The 20627-nt window shown below is 45.4% G+C and overlaps 1 protein-coding gene and 2 non-coding genes across 3 annotated transcripts in view; 1 reads left to right on the forward strand and 2 right to left on the reverse strand.

Annotated features, from left to right (window-relative positions):
- Positions 1-5236: 5236 nt before the first annotated feature.
- TRNAQ-CUG (transfer RNA glutamine (anticodon CUG)) lies at positions 5237-5308 on the reverse strand. Its single transcript has one exon. It is a non-coding gene; the product is annotated as a tRNA-Gln (tRNA).
- An 8-nt stretch (positions 5309-5316) lies between these two features.
- Positions 5317-5388, reverse strand: TRNAE-CUC (transfer RNA glutamic acid (anticodon CUC)). Its single transcript has one exon. It is a non-coding gene; the product is annotated as a tRNA-Glu (tRNA).
- A 1092-nt stretch (positions 5389-6480) lies between these two features.
- Positions 6481-20627, forward strand: part of Orc3 (origin recognition complex subunit 3) — a 30433-nt gene continuing 16286 nt past the window's right edge. The window contains exons 1-9 of the mRNA XM_077631540.1: positions 6481-6602; positions 6856-6981; positions 7614-7737; positions 11462-11610; positions 13582-13668; positions 13747-13877; positions 15153-15312; positions 16869-16982; positions 19666-19799. Of these exons, the coding sequence (XP_077487666.1) occupies positions 6576-6602; positions 6856-6981; positions 7614-7737; positions 11462-11610; positions 13582-13668; positions 13747-13877; positions 15153-15312; positions 16869-16982; positions 19666-19799 (1052 nt within the window). The 5' untranslated portion in view covers positions 6481-6575. The remainder of the gene's footprint in view (positions 6603-6855; positions 6982-7613; positions 7738-11461; positions 11611-13581; positions 13669-13746; positions 13878-15152; positions 15313-16868; positions 16983-19665; positions 19800-20627) is intronic.

Below are 20627 nucleotides of genomic sequence, written 5' to 3' on the forward strand. Positions count from 1 at the left end.
TGTATATAAGTGCGGGTTTCAGTTTTTTCAAATAAAGTTGGAATTTCAGCGATCGGTCCTATCTGCATCTTTTTCCTGATCGTGTTCGCGCTGCTGATACATGTGGTTCGCAACCAACTAGCCCGGCAGGTGGTATTATTGTTATTCATGGCGTGACTTATTTGAGGATCCATCCGAAAATTACTTTCTTAGAATCGAGAGACCAAAACACTATCGCTGACCAGGCATTTCATCGGCATCATTCTACCAGGCTCTATAGCCCGGCTAACGACGTAGTACACCAGACTCCTTCGCTTTTAAAATGGCCGCTGTAACGTTGAATGACCCTTTTCGCAGTGTACTTGGCAGCCAGGACTTGCAGGTTACGCTGCTGCTGTTACTGGAGGTGTCGGGCGCTTTCGACAGCATTCACCGCGCACCAATTCTCGCGGTGCTTGAGGCGGCCGGTGTGAGCGGGCGCCTTTTGCGATGCGTTCACGGCTTCCTTAGCGGGCGCACCATGCGCGTACGAGTAGGGGGTAAGCTCTCCAAGCCTCGCCCGGTGGACATGGGTGTGCTGCAGGGCTCTGTCCTATCACCATTTCTGTTTAATGTGGCCATGTCGGTGGTGCCGGCCTCCCTCCCCACGAGTGGCCGACACCATGTGTACATGTCCATATATGCAGACGACATAGCTCTGTGGTGCCAGGGACCACCGGGCGAGGCGTTCCGCGTGCGGGGGTGCCTTCAGGGAGCCCTGACCGCAATCGATGCCACCTTGCGCGGCCCTGGTCTGTCGCTGAGCACGGACAAATCGGTGGCCATGGCCTGCGTTTCGCGCTCGCACGCGCACCTTGGGCCACTGTCACTGGACGGGACTCCGATTCCTTGACGTAAATCGGTGCGGTACCTTGGCCTGGACATCGACTGGCGCCTTTCCTTCCGCCCCGCGGCGACCAAGGCCTGTCTGCAGATGAAGAGGATCACCGCCGCCATGCACAAGCTCACCGCTCGAGGCCAGGTCATCTCCCAGCAAGCCGCGCTGCGGCTATACAATGCCGCAGCTTTGGGGGCGGGGCTCTATGCGCTGTCGCTCGTCATGGTGCGCAAGCCTTGCTGGAAGAAACTTGAGCTCCAGCACCGCAAGTCCTGCGCGTGTGCCTAGGCCTGCCCAAAAACTCGCAGTGCGCCGCAACGTTGGCCGATGCAGAAGCGTGGCCACTTGAGCTCCAAGCAGCGCGCAGGGCACTGAATCACATCGACCGGCTTCACCGCGCACCAGACGGCGGCTCGCTGCTGCAGCGTATGCGCTCGCACCCGCGCTCACGAATGGGTGCGGCGCTGCTAGAGTATGAGCAATTGGCACAAGGCCCACTCCCACACGGCTCCTGCGCGCCCTGGCCTGCTGCCTCGGAGGTACAGCGAGAGATCGTCGGCATTGCGGGAAAGCGGAGCACACCCCTCTGTGCTGTGCAGCAGCTGGCCAGAGCCGTCATACACGAGAAGCTCCAGGACCATCTCCTCGTGTATACCGACGGCTCAATGGCCCGCGACAGCTGCTCCCTTGCAGCCGCGGCAACCATCCCTGCCATGCGACTGCACAGCCAGCAACACGCAACCTTCCTGGGCTCTTCCACCACGGCGGAGTTGATGGGGATCCGGCTCGGGCTGGACCTGCTGCTCACCCTCGGCCCTCCGCCGCCCAGGAGTGCTCTGCTGTGCGACTCCCGCGCCGCCCTCAGCCGCCTGCAATCTAACGGCCGCGGTACCCCACTAGTGCGTGCACAGTGGGTTCCCGGTCACTGCGGCATCGCCGGCAACGAAGAAGCTGGCGACCTCGCGACCGCCGCACATCAACTACCTTCCAGTGATCTGCCCCTTGCGCTGGAGGACGTGCGTGCGGTCATCCAGGACCACCTAGCTCCGAAAGCAGCACCCCGATCCACGCATCGCAGGAGGTGAGCGCATCGACAGCATCACCGGCTGTCGCGCACTTACGCAGTCGCAACGTGCAATGATCCTGCGCGCGTGCATTGGCTGCGTGTGGCCCGGGGAACGACGGGAGCGTCACGGAATCGCGACGAGTGATGTGTGTGACGGATGCGGTGCAGTGGAAACACTAGAGCACCTTCTCCTTCGCTGTGTCGCGTACGCCGATGCTCGTCGCGATATGCTTGCGGCGTATAGGGCGCTGGGCAAACTACCAGATTCCCTCAAGACGCTATTGTGGCCGCAGGGCAGTGCGCGCACCCGTGAGCGAACCTTGGTGAGCCTCTGTGCGTTCTTCGAACAGACGGGCTTGACGTCCCGTCTGTTCTCCGCCAGGTAGTTACACGCAGTGACCGAACGCTCCGCGAGTGCTACCTTGAGCGATTAATAACTGGACGCCCAACTCCAGTTGTAGCCAACACAGTGCTGGGCGTGTGTGTTTTAATTCCTCTAAAATGAACTAATCACGCGCACAACCTGGACACATTTCTTATTCTGTAAATAGTTTGTACATATTACTTCTCCCCCTATCCTCTATTCCTTTCCCCTCACCTCTTTCATTTCATTTCTCCGTTCTGCCTGCTGTCCTTTATTTCCGCTGCCCCAGCTCAGGTGCTTCAGTATTGATGGCAGATGCCGGGGCTAGAAAAAGTATTTTCCTTCTTTTTTACTATTATTTTAATAAAAAAACACTACCACCACCACCAACTGCCAGGCGACAATCTCAGGATCGGAAGAGTTAATGTTCTCTTGTGTATACCTCCGTTTAGCAGCGGCTGGACTCTCCTTGTGTGCATCCATATCAAACATTGCCATACAGCTCTCTGTTCGGGCGTCTCTGCTGCTCTCTTCGCCTTCGGACGCATGAGTTTGGATGCGCAGATGGCAGAAGCCTCTTGGTTGAGATTATAATCGGCTGCATCGGTGTATACTGCTCCAGGATTATTGAGGTACTTTCTATGCAGGGCCCGCCGCGGCGGCTGCGTTTCGTTGGAGGCGAAACGCTATGGCGCCCGTGCGCTGTCAGTGCACGTTAAAGATCCCCAGGTGGTCGAAATTATTCCGGAGCCCTCCACTACGGCACCTCTTTCTTCCTTTCTTCTCTCCGCCTCTCCTTTATCCCTTCCCTTACGGCGCGGTTCAGGCGTCCGCCGATACAGTGAGACGGATACTGCGCCATTTCCTTTTCCCCAAAACCAAATTTTCATAAAACGCGGGTGCACTTTGATACGTTCAGCGGAACGGTAGGTGTGATCCATGCGACGCCTGCCGTGGAGACTGGCACCGCGGACCGCGGCCGTAAGGTTAAATTAGTTTTTGGGGAAAGGAAATGGCGCAGTATCTGTCTCACGTATCGGCGGGCACCTGAACCGCGCCATAAGAGAAGGGATAAAGGAGGGACTCTGGCCTCTGGACTGCAGGCCTTTCGACTTCAACGTATTTTTTTCTGTTTCTTCTCGTAGCGCCTTGTAGAGTCAACTGACTCAGCTTCACAACATGAAGACAGCAGCGTAACTGACCGCGTATCCATCCATTTCACCACCACCAATTTTCCGTCAGCGCTCACCTTCTCATGACTCGATCCGCGTCCTTCAGCAAGCAGCTCTTTATCGGATTTGAGAGCTGTCTTGACTCAGTCATCACTGTGCCGTGATCGAACATTCCCATCTCAAGAAGCTCAATTAGCGGCACGGACGTGAAAAATCTGTCAAAGCACAAGACGCAGTCATTCCCTTGAGGCAGAGAGTCTGCAGGTCGCATGACAATCCCTCCGCCGATTCCGAGATCTTTGTGCTCAGTGGGAATTGATGTTCCCACTGACATGCGTCATTTCCTTTCCTTAAAACAAGTTTTCGTTTCATTTTTGCAACACGCATGCATGCATTTTGCATGCAACTCTCTGTCGCGTCTCATTCTTAAAGACGAAGCTTAAGCGTCCTCCAAATTTTTGAATACACGCGATGGAGACAACCGGAAAAGAACGATCACGGGTGCCGTGTCGCCAGACTGCTCCCTGATCGAGAAGTTGTACCGCAGTTGTACATGAATGTAAATAAATTTTGTAATCGGCAATTTTAGTTTTGGTACGTCTGAATCGGGAGAGCATGCTGCGCGTATGTGGTGAAACGGTGTCGCCATTGTATTAAATGTCGCAGTTGTGAGTTTTCAGGCATTTCCATGCTGCCAGTGCGCCGGGAGACCACTCCCCTCGCCAGACGTCGTCGGCTAGCCTCCATAAACTACCACGCATAAGCGACACACACACAAAAAAGTCGCTTTCTGTCTGACGCAACGATTCAGCAGCAATTTCATTCCCTGCTGTCAGCACGCAGACTACGTGATGCCCCGCCCTTTATACTCAACCCAGAGCAACAGGCCAACTGTAGCATGGCAACTTAAAATAAGATGCCCCACATAGCCACTGCTCTTCCAAATGAATCCACAGACTTGAGTATGTCCCCAGATAATTAAGACGAGCCCAAAGATTCCAAAAACTCCCACATAAAGGAGGTGAAGTTCCACTGTTTTCTTACATCACATCACTTCCTTGATCAAGCACGGCTGTAATTACGACCATAATATATGCGCATTAATTACTGGTAGGAGCTGCATGGGGCTGGCAAAATTTCCAAAATATACTCTGAATTTTGACCGCACAGGAATGCTACATCATATCGCCAAAAAAAAAATGAGACGAAAACTGCATTCCGTAATAAACTCCGAAAAAAAAGCCAAATTTGCAAAAACGAGAAAACGAAAAATACAACCCTTATTTAATATGCCGCATCATTTAGGTAACGTCAAATTGTTCTGTATAGTTTAGGACAGGGTGCTGTCGCGTACTGCTTGAACACGAACCCCTTGGTTTGAAGGTATAATTGGGGAGTCGTTTTACGGAGCCCGCCGGGATCCGTCGCGTGAATGATGTCCGCCGAAGGTCGCAGACAAGTGGCCAGGAGAAAGACCAGCGAACGAAAATGGAAGGAACTCATATTTTCTAGCGCTAGAAAATATGAGTTCAAACAATATCCAACTAGCCCTAGTTTCTGCCTTACTAGAAAATGGAAGGCGATGGGAGAATAATAAGGGAGAAAATGTCCGAAGTGTTCTTTGATAAGGTTTTCTTTTTTTCCTGTTGTGTAGACTTTAACAAGGCGAAAAAGAGAAGACATAGGGTCCGCTGGTTTTCACTCCATCTAATCGAATTTCTATATTCATTGACATGCATATTTCGTTTTTTTTTTTTAAATGGAAAGAAAAAAAATTGAGGTCTCACCGAGATTTGAACTCGGATCGCTGGATTCAGAGTCCAGAGTGCTAACCGTTACACCATGAGACCACACTATATTCCGACGCCGGGAATCGAACCCGGCCCTCCTGGGTGAGAGCCAGGTATCCTAGCCACTAGACCACGCCGGAACACGCTGACCGCTCAAAGGCGGAAGTATTTCAGCGCTAGATGCGCGTCATATTTTTTTTTTTTGCTGAATTGGAACTACTGTATTTGCGAGGGTGAGCGGCTGTGTACATAGAAGCAGGGAAGAAATAAAAATGTATTACAGTGTTTCCCTTTGGTCTTCAGTGCGTCTTGCTACTGCTCAGCACACGCACTGCGTCTGGTTTCTTTTTCTGTCTCTGACCCTTTTTTAATGACTACCAGTAGCACAGCTACAAATTAATGTACCAATTACAGTCCTCTCTGCATCCAGAACACAGCATCGAGTTTTTCTTCCTCGGCCGCTATCAAATGCTCGTCACGTTAATGCGCTCTTCATAACAAAAACTGGGAAAAAAAAACGAGCCTCTGTCCCTCTCCATTTAGCTATAACTCCTACCCCTGCACTGACAAATTCAAAGTTGTCCCGATTGTACAGAGATACCATTGCAGATGTTTTGTTCATAAACTTATCATAAATGTTTTGTTTACTTCTCCCTGGTTTAATTATAATCGTAATTTCAATTCTGTAGCGTCAGTCTTCTACGGACGGTTCGCATCATTTAGATGGTTGTGGCACTGTTCATCTATTTTCTCATTTTTCTTAGCTGACGTCGTTATAATACAATGCACACATTCTGACAATTGTTTCCGGATTTTCCGGGACAATGAAGACATTAGCCGTATGTTTTATCGTAACCATGGTGGCTATCGTGGCTTGAACGGGAAGCCTAAAAATGAGATGTGCACTGCACAAGCCACACAGCACATGCAGACTCCATGCTGCTGTGGAGGTGAGCCTTTTTGTGAATCCTGAAAATTTACGTGAGCACATACGTTCGGCTTCCAGTGCCGAGTTTCCCGCCTGCATGCTTGCTTCCGTCTAAATGCAAAAACGCTTGTGTGTTACGATGTAAGTAATGGCAGCACACCCCAAAGAACTCCAGATGATTTAATCTCAGGCTTTCCATTGCGAGTCAGAACATGACTTACCAGAACACGTTTTAAGCGAGGCGCCATGAAAAGTCCCACTAGCTGCCGTTGGCTATCAGAATTTTAGCTGCAGCCAATAGCCTGGCCGAGCCGAGCCGATTGTTGGAGCCCGCATGTTTCGGAAGCAGTGTGCGGCGGTGGGACTACTCAGTCTGCAAGCTTACGAAGTTAATTTAGCATGGAGGACCTGAAGAGCATATCTCAAGTAAGCCGCAAATCAGAACCTGTGGGTTCAGCCAAGTTCACTTTATTACTGCATTTCGTGGTCAATTTTTTGCTATCTCTTTCCGGAAATTCACGTTTCTTTACTTTGCCATCCTCTTGCCTCCACTGCTGTCTAGTTCAGGGTGAGAGTTTGGGAGCCTTCGAGGATTAAATGCTGTCTTCATATTGGGCAGCCTTATATAAAGATAATAACCTGACCCGTACCTCATCCCTCAATTATCTCTTGCTTGCAGGCATGTTTCGTTTCCCTGCCCAAAAAAGCAAAACAGAGCAAGCAGGTCAGATCTACGGAACACGAAATCGGTCGGAGGTACACAACATTTCAGGAAACGTGGGAGTACTTGGAGAATGAGATCTTGGTAAGAGCAGCGACCGATTTTGTCTTTATGGTCCAGATTTTTAGTGGGAGCTTACAGGTTTGCTCTAAACATGCAAATCCAGCGGTTATTTTGCAGTGCTTGTAGCAATAATATGACGCTATGCTTCTCAGAATCATGAAAGACGGCGTAGGATGGCGTAACGAGTTTTGCTTACGGTCGAGGAGAGTTGACGAGGTTCGTCAAATTGTCAGTTCAAATTTTAGCATAGCCCACAGGAGCCGGTGCTACTGACATATTCTAGCTACAGACCTTTGATGGCAGAAGCTCCCTGACTTTTCGCTTTACCTCTGTGTAAAGAAGTTACTCTCACTGTGGTAGCCGCACCACCTCCTCTACCAACATCTGTGCAAAGATAAAGCTGCAACTTGTACTTATTGAAACTCCTGCTTACTGGAATTCAGCTCTTTGATTACCCATGTATTGCTACTTGCGCAGCACCCCGTTCCCGTGTATGAGCCACGGCAGTAACAGGAGGACTACTATTCAATATTGAAATCTTGGTTGTATAGTAATTTATGCAATTACAGCAGCTATGGGATGCATTCTTACATATCTTGGCCTCCTTGTTTGGCTCAGTGCACCTTTCAGAACGTATGCTGGATTTTTTGCAGAAATGCCAAGCAGAGGCACACACAGATGTTCTCAACAACGTAATATCGTTTGTCCAGTCACGCAATCCGGCATTGACTGAGGCATCACAGAGACTAGACATACCTGTTGCTGCCCTCATGATGGGTATGTATCACTTCTCTACTCTCATAACCTTTGCTGCACCCTGCATTTGGAAAGAAAAGAAAGATGTGGTTTCTGTCCTGAGTCAAAAAGCAGATATGTGCACTCTTTATTTAGAGTTTAGAACTTAGGCATGAACATTCTGAACTGCGAATAGCCGACATAAGCGGAGCATTGGTGTGTTAACATGGCTCTGGTGTCTCGCAAGCGACTGAGTGGTAGGCCGAGTTGCTGAGCTGACATTTGTCACTGACCTCATCATTCGCACTCAGTCTGCTTTGTGTGTCAAGGCATTAAAACTGTGGCTGCTGAGTCTATTAGTTGACATGCAGCATTCATGTAAATTAGAACCTCAGATGCCCTGCTATGATGTTATAAAAATTCTCTCAATTGTGTTGCTGCTTCATTATTTTAATTTGCCAATCGGAATGACGTTGAGTGAACAAGCAGCTATAATGTTTCAATTTTTTTGTGCCTCATATAATGTGAAGTTAGCTTGGATGTTATCACCATTGGAGAAAAAAATTGTTAGGGTTTTAAATTAGCTAAACTGAATAGACATGCGAAAGCATGTGTTTAGCCTAGTTGCCTCATGGTTTTCTTTTCCATTGTCGCCGGCACATTCAGCGATGGTATTAGACTTCGGTTACGCTCTGATCGAGGTTAAGCTGATCTGATCTGTTCATGCTGCGGATGGAAGTTGATGAAGACGATATGACATACAATGCACAGTGTGAGAGTGTGTTGCAGTTTAACATAAGGCATGATCAGCTGCGGTGATAGCATTGTGCCCTCGTGTAGTGGCCAAAGAAGCTGATCTGTTAACGCTGCCACGAGTTCGGAGCCCAGTCGCGGCAATATTTATTTTATTTCTGCGTGGGCTGTTGCTATGCTTGGTTTTACCAAGGTTACCTTCAAGGTCAAGCTTCACACAAACTTGGTGAACCGGGTAGACCTCGTGACATAGTGATTTCGCACTAAATTGAGTGCACAAACAAAGACAGGGACAAAGTGAGACAAGGAGGTCAGTTTCTTGGTTTGTGCACTTAGGTAGTTTTTCCTCTGGTATGAACCAGCAAGCCCAGCAACAAGTACTGCTCAGTTATAGCCATTGTTGGCAGCTAAAATTGAAGCTGGAACAACTTAACACTTTCCTTACCACGGGTAAACAGGCAATTTTAGAATAATGTGCATAAGTCCTAGGGCTTGAAACAAAACCTTGTTGTGCATGCACATTCCAATGGAGCATATTCCTAGTGACTGTCATAAATAGGCAACATAGCGCACTGTTTGAGTGGTCTAGACAGGTGTGTGGACAACCCACCACTACATGACAGTACATTTGTTTCGGCTGAGTAATCTTATCAGACCCAAATAATGAATGAGAAATTAAAGGGAGAAAAATATTTGGATACAATGCTTTTAGCTGCCTAAAAAATGAAAGGCAATCGATGTGCTGAGATGTGCTGATCCGAAGGAAATGCTTAGCATTAGACTTTCCTTCCCCATTGCTTGACATGTCACATCACACATTTCCTTACCTCCACGTTTACTCTGCACTCTTTTTACTTCTTTACATTTGACTCTCTCGTCTTATGTCTGATCTTCAGTATCCATTGACGCTCGGCTCTGGAGGTTGCTCACACACAACCACTTCAACGGAAGAGTAGCATTTTGCCCATGTGCATCGTCCTGTTATTTTCGCCCCTCTCCTCTGCTCACTTTTCTCTTCACCCTCCACCTTCGACAGTAGCCGCTTGCTCGCTAGGTTGATCCCATAGCAACCACCCTCAGGATGCTCTGCTTGCGTCAGAACCTTTTTCCTCCACTGTAGCCACACTCGGGGTTTTACCCGTGGCAGCTACCTTCCCTACTCTTCCTCCTCTCCTTCCCTCCAGTTTTCCACCTACCGACCATGGCAGGTGGAGGCTTCAGAGAACGCTGGACAGTTTTTCTCGATGGGGGGTTCTAATGCAGTCGCATTAAAAGAATTATTAATGGAAGCTTACTCACTCTTCCGGAAAGGAAAGTACCATAATATCGTGTAGTCCGCAGAGCTCAATTTTTGCTGAAAATTCGGGGGACACTTCAGCTTCGACTTTATGGGTATGCCACGAAAGCGGTTCCTCTTGGCCACGCAAACATGGACACTGTTTCCTCTTTCACAATCCGAATCATTGTGTGAAAGACCACACGACGTACATATAAAGCCCCACTTTAACCAAGCTGTACGAACCAGTCTGCATGGTCTAGCGGTAGCATGTCTGACTTACACCTGAAGACTCGAGGGTCAGGGGGTTTCCGATGGGCTGCATGTGTGGCTTGCGCCATCTATAACAGCCTTTTATAATCTACTAGTCCTAAATTTTCCGTCACGCCAACTGCAATGCCGAAACTGGCTTTTGCGCATTACAGGGCCTTTGCGCTTTCGCATTAAAGAAAAAATTACAAGATTGTCTGCATGCAGGATATAGCTCTCTATTCGAAGAGTGCTAAGACACATGAAAAACAACACGCCGATACAGCACTTGGCATGTGTCCCTAATATCTTAGGCTTACCGTGGCCCCCATTGCATTTCCTCAGTGGCTGTGGTGTTCGGCTTCTGAGCCCTAAGCTATGGGATCGAACTCTGGATGTGGCAGCTGCATTTTGATGGAGGCAAAAGGAAAAAAAAGGTTTGTTGTTCAATGTCAGTGCAAGCTAACAAACCCCATGGGGTTGGAATTAGTCTGGAGCCTTGTCCTGTGGTCGTCTCAAATCCCATGGCTAATATGCAGCTTTGAAATGTTGAACCTCACGTGCCATGCCTAGCCAGAACTACCTTTGAAATGTTGTCTTGCAGATATTTGTCAGTTATTTGGCAGCGGGGGTGAGTTTTCAGTTACGACTGTATTGTACAAGATAGTATTGATTTGTTTGTATTGAATTTTATTTTTAATGTATTAATTTCTTTCCACTATTCATACATTCCACTATGTCTTTTCTTCATTTATCATGTTCTCCCCCCCTTTCATAATGTCTTAGTAGGGGCCCTTGAGTGTAAAATAAATGGTGTTGGTGGGGTGTTTGGGGGGGGGGGGGGGGTGCAGTGTTGATGGTAATTTGCTATGACACTGATGCTGATGCCTTTCTTTTTCCAAAAAGTATCTTGATACAGCTATCATTGTAGAAGGTTAACAGTGAGGCTAAGTACAATAGGACAATAGTTGGGAAAGAAAACGACAGGTGTTACGGTGGCTGTACCATCAAGAGTGAAAAAGAAGGTTAGAGAACAAGTGTGATTTGAAGCTGATGTAGCAAAATGCAGCTGGGGGATGCAGAGATCCAGACTGAGAGAGGTGAACTCGTGAAATTTGCTGGAGTGGTGTGGCTGGGGCCAGCAATGATGGGGTGAAATATGGGTCATTGAGAGAGGGCTTTGTTTTGGAGTGGACTCCGCTTGGCTAATGATGATGGCCTGTACTTAAATTGGGATACCTAGCAGCTCAAGAAAAAAATGTTCACAACTCAATCGTAGACAGACAAAAGAGCTAGAGATATTCACCATTGTTTATACTCTTCTACTGAATGCACGAGGACATTTCATTGTGGCGTACCATGTGAATGTTGAATGGCTTGTGGGATGAATAATTTTGACACGCCTGGCTCAATTTTAGTTTGTGAAAGCCAATTATTCATGCTTGTGATTTGACTGCATAGGCATGACAACTTTTTTTTTGCGTTCAGGTGTCAACATGTCGGACCACACTGCCATCTTCAACCTTTTGGTGTCAAAGCTGCGTTCATCTGTCACACAGATGGTAGCGAGGCTTAATGCAAAGGACTGTGGCTCCATTGCTACTATGATGCAGAAGGCTGTCATGGACATTGTGCAGGTAACAGGGATTCTCTGTTAGAAACAGTGTGATTAATGCATTGGCAAGAGCTTGTTACAGTGGATCTCCAGTTAAACAAAAATCACTCAAATGCTCAAAGTTAGCTAAATGGACTTTTGTCAAGCGTCACGGCAGAGTTTGTTGAATCTAGTCTGAATAAATTCATTTGAAAGAATCTCAAGCTGAATTTATTTCTGTTAATGTTCTTTAGGTCAAACCAATTTATCTAGTCGACTTGAATTTTGTAGGTTATTTGATCATTGCTTTAAGCTTTAATTGAGAAACACCACTGTGTAATCTACGGTGTCTGTTATTTTGGCTGGGAACTGGACAGCCTTTACTCTCATCATTTGCTGAAGGAATTTTATTTAGTGATATGCTATTTTTAATATTGATATACCGTTTTAGTGAGATGCCACATGTAAAGGTACCAAAAAATGTCTGGCTATAGTAGCTACACAGCCACCACAGTCCTCCATAGGGAAAGCGATAAAATCCCAATCAGGAGGGGTTCCTTTGCAGGGAGACGCAGTCTGTCCATTACTGTTCACCTTATATTTACAGGAGGTATTCAGAGAACTGGATAGGGAAGAGCTGGGGATGAAACTTTATGAAAAATACCTTAGCAATATTCAATTTGGTGATGACATTGCCTTGCTAAGTAACTCGTTGAACAAATTGCAAAGCATGATTGAGAACCTAGACAGGCAAAGTAGGACAGTGGGTCTAAAAATTGATGGGAAGAAACTTCAAGTAATGTTCAGCAGTCTTTGAAGGGCACATCAGTTAATGATAGGCAGCAAAGCATTACAATTTGTCAGATAATACATCTACGTAGGGAAGGTAGTAAGTACTGGCCCGGACCACGAGAGTGAAATAGCTAGGAGAATAAGAGTGGGAAATTTGACAGGGACTCTCAGTTCATGAATAGTACCTTACCAGTATCCCTCAAGGAGAAAGTATGTATCAGTTGTATCTTGCCAGTACTCACCTATGAGGCAGAAACTTGGAGACTAACAAAAAGGCTTGAAATTAAATTCAGGACAGCTCAGCGAGCTGTGGAAAGAAAATTGATAGGTGTGACTTAACGACACAGGAAGAAAGCAGAGTGAATCAGGGAACAAACGCGAGTAAAGGGTATTCTAGTCGAAATCTGGAAGAAACGGGCAGGGCCCTCAATACGAAGGCAAAGTAACTGATGGTCACTTAGGGTAACGCAACAGATTCTAGTAGAAGGCAAGCGTAGCAGGGAGTGGCAGGAAGTCAGGTGGGTGGATGAGATTAGGAAGTTTGTGGGGATAAGGTGGCTGCAGCTGGCACATGACAGGCTTATGTGGAAGGATGTGGGAGAGTCCTTTGTTCCGCAGTGGATGTAGTCGGGCTGATGACGAGGATGGTGCAACTTTTGTGGCATAGCTGCATAAGGCAAGAGAGCATAGGCAGAGGAGAATAACAGTGAAATTACAAGTTCCTTTTTATGATGCCGTGAGGAATGTCTTAGCAAGGTTCAGTTTACTTGGGGCATCCTATAAAACAACCCAGGAGGTTTGCTGCAGCCAGTGATTTAGAAGCTTACGAGGTAAAGTACGTTCACAGTCTTAAGAATTAATGTATAAGAGATTCTGGTAATGCTCAGTAACTAGGAAAATGACCAATTTATTCCAGTGAGAGCGATATTGGAACCAGTGAGCGAATGAACCAATTGGTCATAGCAGATCCGGATCATGAAAGAGAAACTAGCAGCAGAATAGGGTTCCGTTGGAGTGCATTTAGGAGACATTGACAAGATATGACTGGCAGCTGATATCTCTCACAAGAAAAGCTTGTAGGTTTTCCTCCAGCTCCTCCCCTTTCCCATGGGGCTAAAGATTGCCAGCAGAAACTGGAAATTAAACCTGCCTTGTTTTTTGTAATCGTTGAGCTCTGCATGGATGTTTCCACCACTACTCATAAATTGTCTAATTGGCTTAGGGGCCTGGATCTGAAGACTCCGAAATCAAGAAGAGTGCATGCACACTGTCCATGTTAGCAGGATGGCGGGAATCAGCCCTAGCCAAGGTAAGCAACAAATAGGTTTTGCTATTCAGTGGCTTGAAACATAGTTCTAAAAGAAATCCTTGCTTAATCTTTCATTAGACTCTAAGATCACCGTCCAAGCGACAAAAGAGCTCTTGCGGAATTCGTGAAGAAGATCCCCTTGTTCTCATACTGGAAGACCTGGAAGGGTTCAAGGTGTCGGCATTGGAGGACTTTATTTTGATTTGCAGGTGATGTTTCTTGCGGGAATACTCTATTATTTTTTCCAGGTGCAACAGCACCTTTGGGCAAAGTGGGCTCAACCTCCACCAAAATTCAGTGGAGATTTCGAAATTCTAGAGTCCCATTTTACTGTGTGATTTCAGTGCATGTTAAAGAGTGACAGTCAACTCGGTACTTAAGAGAATTGGAAGAGTATGTCAACACTGCAAAAGTTCCTTGAGCAAAAGATTGCAACAAAATAGAACAATCAGTTGCACATAAGCAAATTACTAGTAAGGAACTCTTTGGAACATGGTGTTTATCAGTGATAATAGTAGTTGCTTCTGGTAGACATTTCCATTGAAAGTATGTTCTAGGAAGAAATAAATGGGATTGTGTCACAGTTTTGCATTGATGTACAGCACCTTTTAGTCTTTGGCCAGTTCTATATGATATGAACAGTGCTGGTTTAACCCAGAGTTCACATTGGTAATTTTTGAAGTAGTGAATTTAATAAAGCAAACAGGTGCAAGCTATTTTAGGGTAAGTACTCACTTGTGTAAGAGCCAACTTCATCATAGCTACACTGTATACAGTTATAGTTGGTAAAGTCCCCAGCGGACTTGGTCAAGCCAGGCTCATCAGAAGCCAACCGTTATTTCTGGCTCATGAGAAACCCAGCTTCTCATATGTTTCCTGGCACTTCTGTGCCCGATTTAAGGCAAGTAGAGCTCGTTCAAAGCATTTTATTGGTTTGCAGACAAGTGGCGGCACAAGCTCTAAATCACCATTTTGGCGCAATTTTTGAAAAAAACAAAGTGTCCGTTACGGGGTCAAACGAAGGCCATGGAATTATTCTACATTATGTCCAGTTGGTTTGTTAATGGAATGCTATGAGGGGGCCCAGTGCTGATGATGTATGTTCAAGTTATGGATGGATATAAGTTGTATACAATAACTTTTTAAGCGTTTGGTGCCAAGTAAAAGTTCGATGAAGGTATCCTGACGACGGCTAGCTTTTGCCGAAATGCAATGAACGGGATGTCTCCAGGACGGTTTAGGTTCTATAGATAAGAACACTGAGAAATTTTTATAAGATCTCACATACTCAAAAATAGATTTACCTAGAAAAGGATGTGGCACGGTAATGATTGCGAGAAACATGTATTGATTCACTTTTACAGTCTGAGGTGTTTAATATTGCATTACGAGAAAAATGTATTGATTCACATTTACAGTTATTGGTGTTTAACTTTGCCTTTTTTGTTCTGCTTGTTTTATTTTTCATCTCCGTGCCATTCTAGCAACTATCTGGAGAAGTTGCCCATTGTTTTCATCTTTGGTGTTTCAACAACCGTGATGGCAATACACAACATGATTCCTCAAAGCGCGTCATCATGCCTGGCCATCGAGACATTTTTTTCCATGCCTGTGACTGAATACTTAAGCCAAGTTTTCGAAAAGGTAGTAAAGCAGTTGAATTGGTAGTACCACCATTCCTGCCTTTTTTCTTTAGCTGCTTGCAGCCGTTTGAAGTAGTAATAAGTTGACTTTCTCCTACCCAACAATTATAGCTTTTTATTCTAGTCTTCCTGTCTACATGGAAGAATCCATAATTGTTTCTTGTATTTCAGACAGAACAATTACCACAGAGCATAAATATAATTAGACAGTCTCTATAGTAGTGTGCTCACGGTAACAAAATTTTCCATTTCAAGCAAATGCATTGTAATTTAAGAATTTCAGTTGGTTTGATGTCCCCAAACAATACTGAACCTGCTTGGTTCATGCAGTGCTTTTAGTTGTTTTAAACTGTTGGCTTTCTCATGCGAGATTGCATCCAGGGAGAGGTAGCTGAACACAAATGCTCACAAAATACCAGGTAATCAGAATATGTCATGTTTGGCATCCAGAGAGAGAGAAAATTTCAAAAAACATGCAATAACTCAAGTCCCAGAAAGCTCTGATAATGTTTTTGCGTTTTCAGATTTTTATCATATCTTGTTGGTTCTTATGCTACCTCTAATAAATTTTATTTTTCTGATTTGGTGAAAACAGATAAATTTGTCTGAGGTTATATCAACATTGCTGTGCTCTGAAGTTTCTATTAGAAGAAAATTGAAGAATGTCTTTCAGTGCTCTAATTTTGCAGCAAAAAGCACCAATTGAAGTTTGTAACCTGCCGAACGGGAGTGGTGTACACTATTCCACTTGCCTGTGGCAAGGTATATATAGGCCAGACCGGAAGGTGTGTCAACGACAGGATTAGAGAGCATAGAACGGATGTTTCGTCACAGGCCGGTGGAGCTGAATTGGTGAAGCATTGCAGAAGTTGTAAAGGCTGTATCCCAGTATATGACGCTATGTCTGTGATGCATGTGGGAGCCGACAAAGAAGAAAGGGAAATTATCGAAGCCTTTCGTATTCAAGAAGCGGGCGACATGTGTGTAAGCACTCCCTCCCTGGCGTTGGCAGAAAAAGAGATTGTTTATCTGCGCAACCGTATGCCTTGCAGGAGAGGGGAGGGCGTAGTTAGACCTGATGCGGATGACGAGGCACCTGTGTGTGCTCAGTGATACATATTTATGTCGTACAAGTGTCCAGTAAAGACAGTTGAAGTCTAGCGGGTGTCCTGTGTGTGTGTAGCTTTGTGTTGTGTCTGTTTCTTACCGCTAAGAATATGATTCCTTTGAACTCAGGGAAGCCATACCATGGGTATCGTAAAGAGTAAGATATCCATCTTAAAAATGTTTTTCTGCATTAATTTCACATACATAGCTTGAGATGGTTCTGAGCAGCTTGTTGCAGAGGCTTTCAAATGCAAGCTCCAGCTATATTCACGCCACGTAGTATTATGTTCCATGTCTGTTCTAGCTTAGATTGCATGGGCTGGCTCTTTAATGGTAATTGTGATGCTATCACTCCTCTGATATTCCGAAGCCTCAGGGCAAGTGCTTGTGTGGCAGGAGGATGTTATGCTCTGACGTGGGCCTAACAAATGTCTGCAAAATATCTTACAGGTACTTCTAGAGCCATCCATTTCCTTCAAGCTTGGCCACAATGTGTTCCAGTTCATCGTTGACGTTGTACTGTTTCACGACTTCTCTCTAACAAACCTGCTTCAGATGCTGAAGGCAAGTTCTGTCATTCCTGCACCAGGACTTTTGAAAGAACCTGTCTGATCTTCTTCTCCCACTTCCCCCCCAAAATGCTTTGTTTAAAAGGCTGTAGTAGTGAAGAGGTCTCTGGCATTCTGGTGTAAGCAGTGCAGTTCTTTTACCTGTTTTGATGAAGCTTGGGTCTTCTTCTGGGTCTGCTTTGTTAAGTTCTGTGACAATTGCTCCGGCTAAATTTCATCAAGTTACTTCAGCTCATGCTTGGCAATGAGGCATCGTAGCCTGAATCAAATACATATTCCAGCTGTAATGTTGGCTGCTGTAAAAGGTATTGGAACTTAAAACCACAGCAAAAACCTAGACTCGTGACAGTCAAAAGTAATTGTCATCAGTATGTGCTCAGTTAAAACAAATTAAAATTATTTTTAATTATTCAAATAAAAGGAATTTTTTAACAAAAGTTAAATTTTAAGTTCATTGGCAGGAGATTTAGCCCACCTTGCCCTTGTTTCCTGACATCTTTAATTCCTGTGATGTGTCCTGTTTGATAGTTTTATGGTGATAAGCTGTATGTGGGGAACTTTGCATTATTTACGATATTTAGCTGTTAGCGTAGCACAGATTAAAACGCTATCCAGGGAAAAAAAAAAGCTGCACTCAAGCCAGGAGTCGAATTTTTGACTGCTAGGTTGATTCCGTGTGACAGGCGTCCAGTGAGGGGGAAAAGTACCACAGTATTCAGGAGCTGCTTCCATGCACGTTTTTCCTGATATCTCAGTGGAGGAAAATACTTTGCTATTATGAAGAATGTTGTGGCTGTGAACAGCTTCCTCACTTAGCTGTATTTTCTGATGTATACACATTACAAGGCATGGTTTTTGTAACTCCTTTTAAAAGGTGTGAAAGGTGCGACCATGAGTCCTTGCAGGTATAGATTTTACTGCAAAGAGGACATTACAGTAGAACCCCGCTATAATAAACTCGGTTATAGTAAAAACTCGGATATAGTCAAGTGAAGCTGCAGTCCCATTTAGTCTTTCATAGATGACTACATTTTTTTCAGTTATTGTAAAGATTTTTTTTCGAAGAATCGGCTATAGTTAAGAGCGTCTGGCTGTGGCGCACTTCCCGCGAAATGGTGACATCGCGGCACGCGCGAAGTCTAGGATCGTGAGGCCTATAGGCACCAAATACAAAAAAAAAAACGGCGCTTTTTGAGGTGGCTTCACCACTAAACTCAAAAGCCGTGAGGAGAAGCCAACTTTTTGAAGTCCTTAAGGCCCTGAAGCAAAGCGCGCGGAGCGCACGGAAAAGGTAAAGCTGGCTATGAAAGTAGAAAGAAGGCGGCGCGGGTCGCTAAGAAAGGAAAGCCGGTAAAAGTGCAGTGAGGACTGGAAAAGGGAAGAAAAGGGCGTGCGTTCGTAGCACGGTAGCACGAAGCACGCGGAAGCGGCGGTAAGAAGCGGAGGCGTGGCGGCGCTCCGTAGGCGGTTTTACTGCGGTTCATTGTGTCGCGCGCGTTTCTTGACTGCTACCTCTTAAATGACACTGAGGCCACGGAAGACAATGCCTTGTTCATGCAAAGCTTTGGTTTTCACATGGCATCAAACTGGCATTATATTTGTAGCCGCGTTGTATTCATGCAAATGCAGTACTTTCACAATGCATAAACCAAGTAGAAAACGTGATAACATGCGAGAACTGAAAATAAATAATTGTCCATAAAGGAAGAAAAATTATTGTGGGATCATAAAAAGAACAAAAAAATTAAGTGTCCCTGCCCGTGTCACTAAGTACAATAAGAGCAAGATGTAAGGTATTTTTAAGTGTTTCTTTTATAAAGCAACACTTCGGGCTTAGTAAAGAGCCAGAGAGATAGTCAGAGCCGCGCTGTGACCAACAATTGATATAGTAAAAACTCTGATATAGTAAAGATTTTTGCTGGTCCGAGCTACTTTACTATAGAGGGTTCCTACTGTAGGACCGAGGTAGAGTGCAATCAGAAAGTAATTTATAAGCTAAACTTAATGAATCAGCTTAAAAATTTTTTGTTTTAGAGCACCAGATTATATCGTGAAATTGAATGGTGTCGACATCGACGGCAAGCCCAGTTCTTAGAATTTTGAAATTTGCATCATGATGTGAGATAATGAACGTGAAATGGGGTTTATGAGAATACTTTACGCTAGTTTTACTATACCAAACACGTCGTCTAGGAGAGAGTAGTGCTCAGCACTATGAGGGACCAGTTTTCTTGCACTCGAGCAAACAGCCTGAAATTAACGGGTGAAATTTTAGGTAGATTTGTTGTCCGTGACCAGGTGGCACTGTTTTAATTTTTTACTTTTATTTCAGATGCACTAAAAATTCTTGTGGGCATTACATAGTGGGAGATTTTTATCTAACAAGGATTCATCAGATTTTCAATGAAATACAAAGTGCTAAAAAAAAGCTTAATACGCGGCCAGAGGACATTTGTTTTCTTGCAAACAACTAGTGTATTCAGGGTAATATCGATATTTTATTCCAGAAGGTTCTGCCACTGCAGGAGTATAGATGGCACTTCTGATTTCCTGGTAGCATGCTTGGGCTATGAGAAAGTTCATTTGTTTTTCACTATCCAATGTTCTAAAAATTATTGTAATCAGTTGCACCTTACTGCCTCTCTCTTTGAAAATACATCGCTCATGTTGCATTCCAGATTTGTGTGTTCGAGCATTTCTACCTCAACACGGCTTCTGTACTGTGCTGTCGTCAAGAGGAGCTGAATGATGTGCTTCATTGCATGTCACAGAAGGAAATGAATGGCGTCCTTGAACAGCCTTCATATCAAAGGTACCATTTTGCTATACGACAGGAGTACTAATTTAGGAAGTTCTTAACAGACAAATCGAATTTAATCCTATTCATTTTGGTGAACAAGTGGAAATGTGTGCTTTAAAAACTACCGTAAAAACCGGAATATAGGTTGAACTTTTTTTCAAAGAACCATGGCGAAAAGTAGACCCCCGTCTTATATACCGGTCATTGGCAGAAAAACTACGGAAGTCTTGCAACGATGGGCGGCTGAAGTCAACAGCCTCCATCACCATCGCCATCAGCAGCAGTGCCGCCATTTTGTGTTTTCGTTGTTGCAAAGCTGTTTTGGTTAAAGGCTGCTTTTTCACATTTTGTTTCAAAATGAGCGGAACCCGACGGCAATTCACCGTCGCCTTCAAGAAAAACGCAACTGGGTGCGCGGAAGCTCACGGCAACCTGGCGGCACAGCGCAAATTTGGAGTATCTGAAAAGAGCATTCGGTACTGCCGGAGGCAGAAGCTGCGTATTACAACTTGCTGCAACGAGAGGAGAACAGCGTTCCGTGGGCAGACCGCAGCGTATCCAGAATTGGAAGGAAAGGTTGCGGAGGTCATCCGGGAGCTGCGTGCAGGATCGTTGCCTGTGACTGCTGAATTCATCCGCGTTAAAACGGTAGAGATACGGCATGGAGCGGCAAAAGAAGCGAGAATAAGCGCATGTGTACACATGCTCGTACCTCGTTTGTTTTCGCCGCTCCATGCCGTGATGATAAGGTGCTGACAAACACGTGGGTCGATGGGCATGTGATACTGTTAAAAAATTGTCCGGGTGTACATATGAGCACCATTTAAATGAAAATAAATA

Source organism: Amblyomma americanum, chromosome 7 (genome assembly GCF_052857255.1).
Source record: "Amblyomma americanum isolate KBUSLIRL-KWMA chromosome 7, ASM5285725v1, whole genome shotgun sequence".
NCBI lineage: Eukaryota > Metazoa > Arthropoda > Arachnida > Ixodida > Ixodidae > Amblyomma > Amblyomma americanum.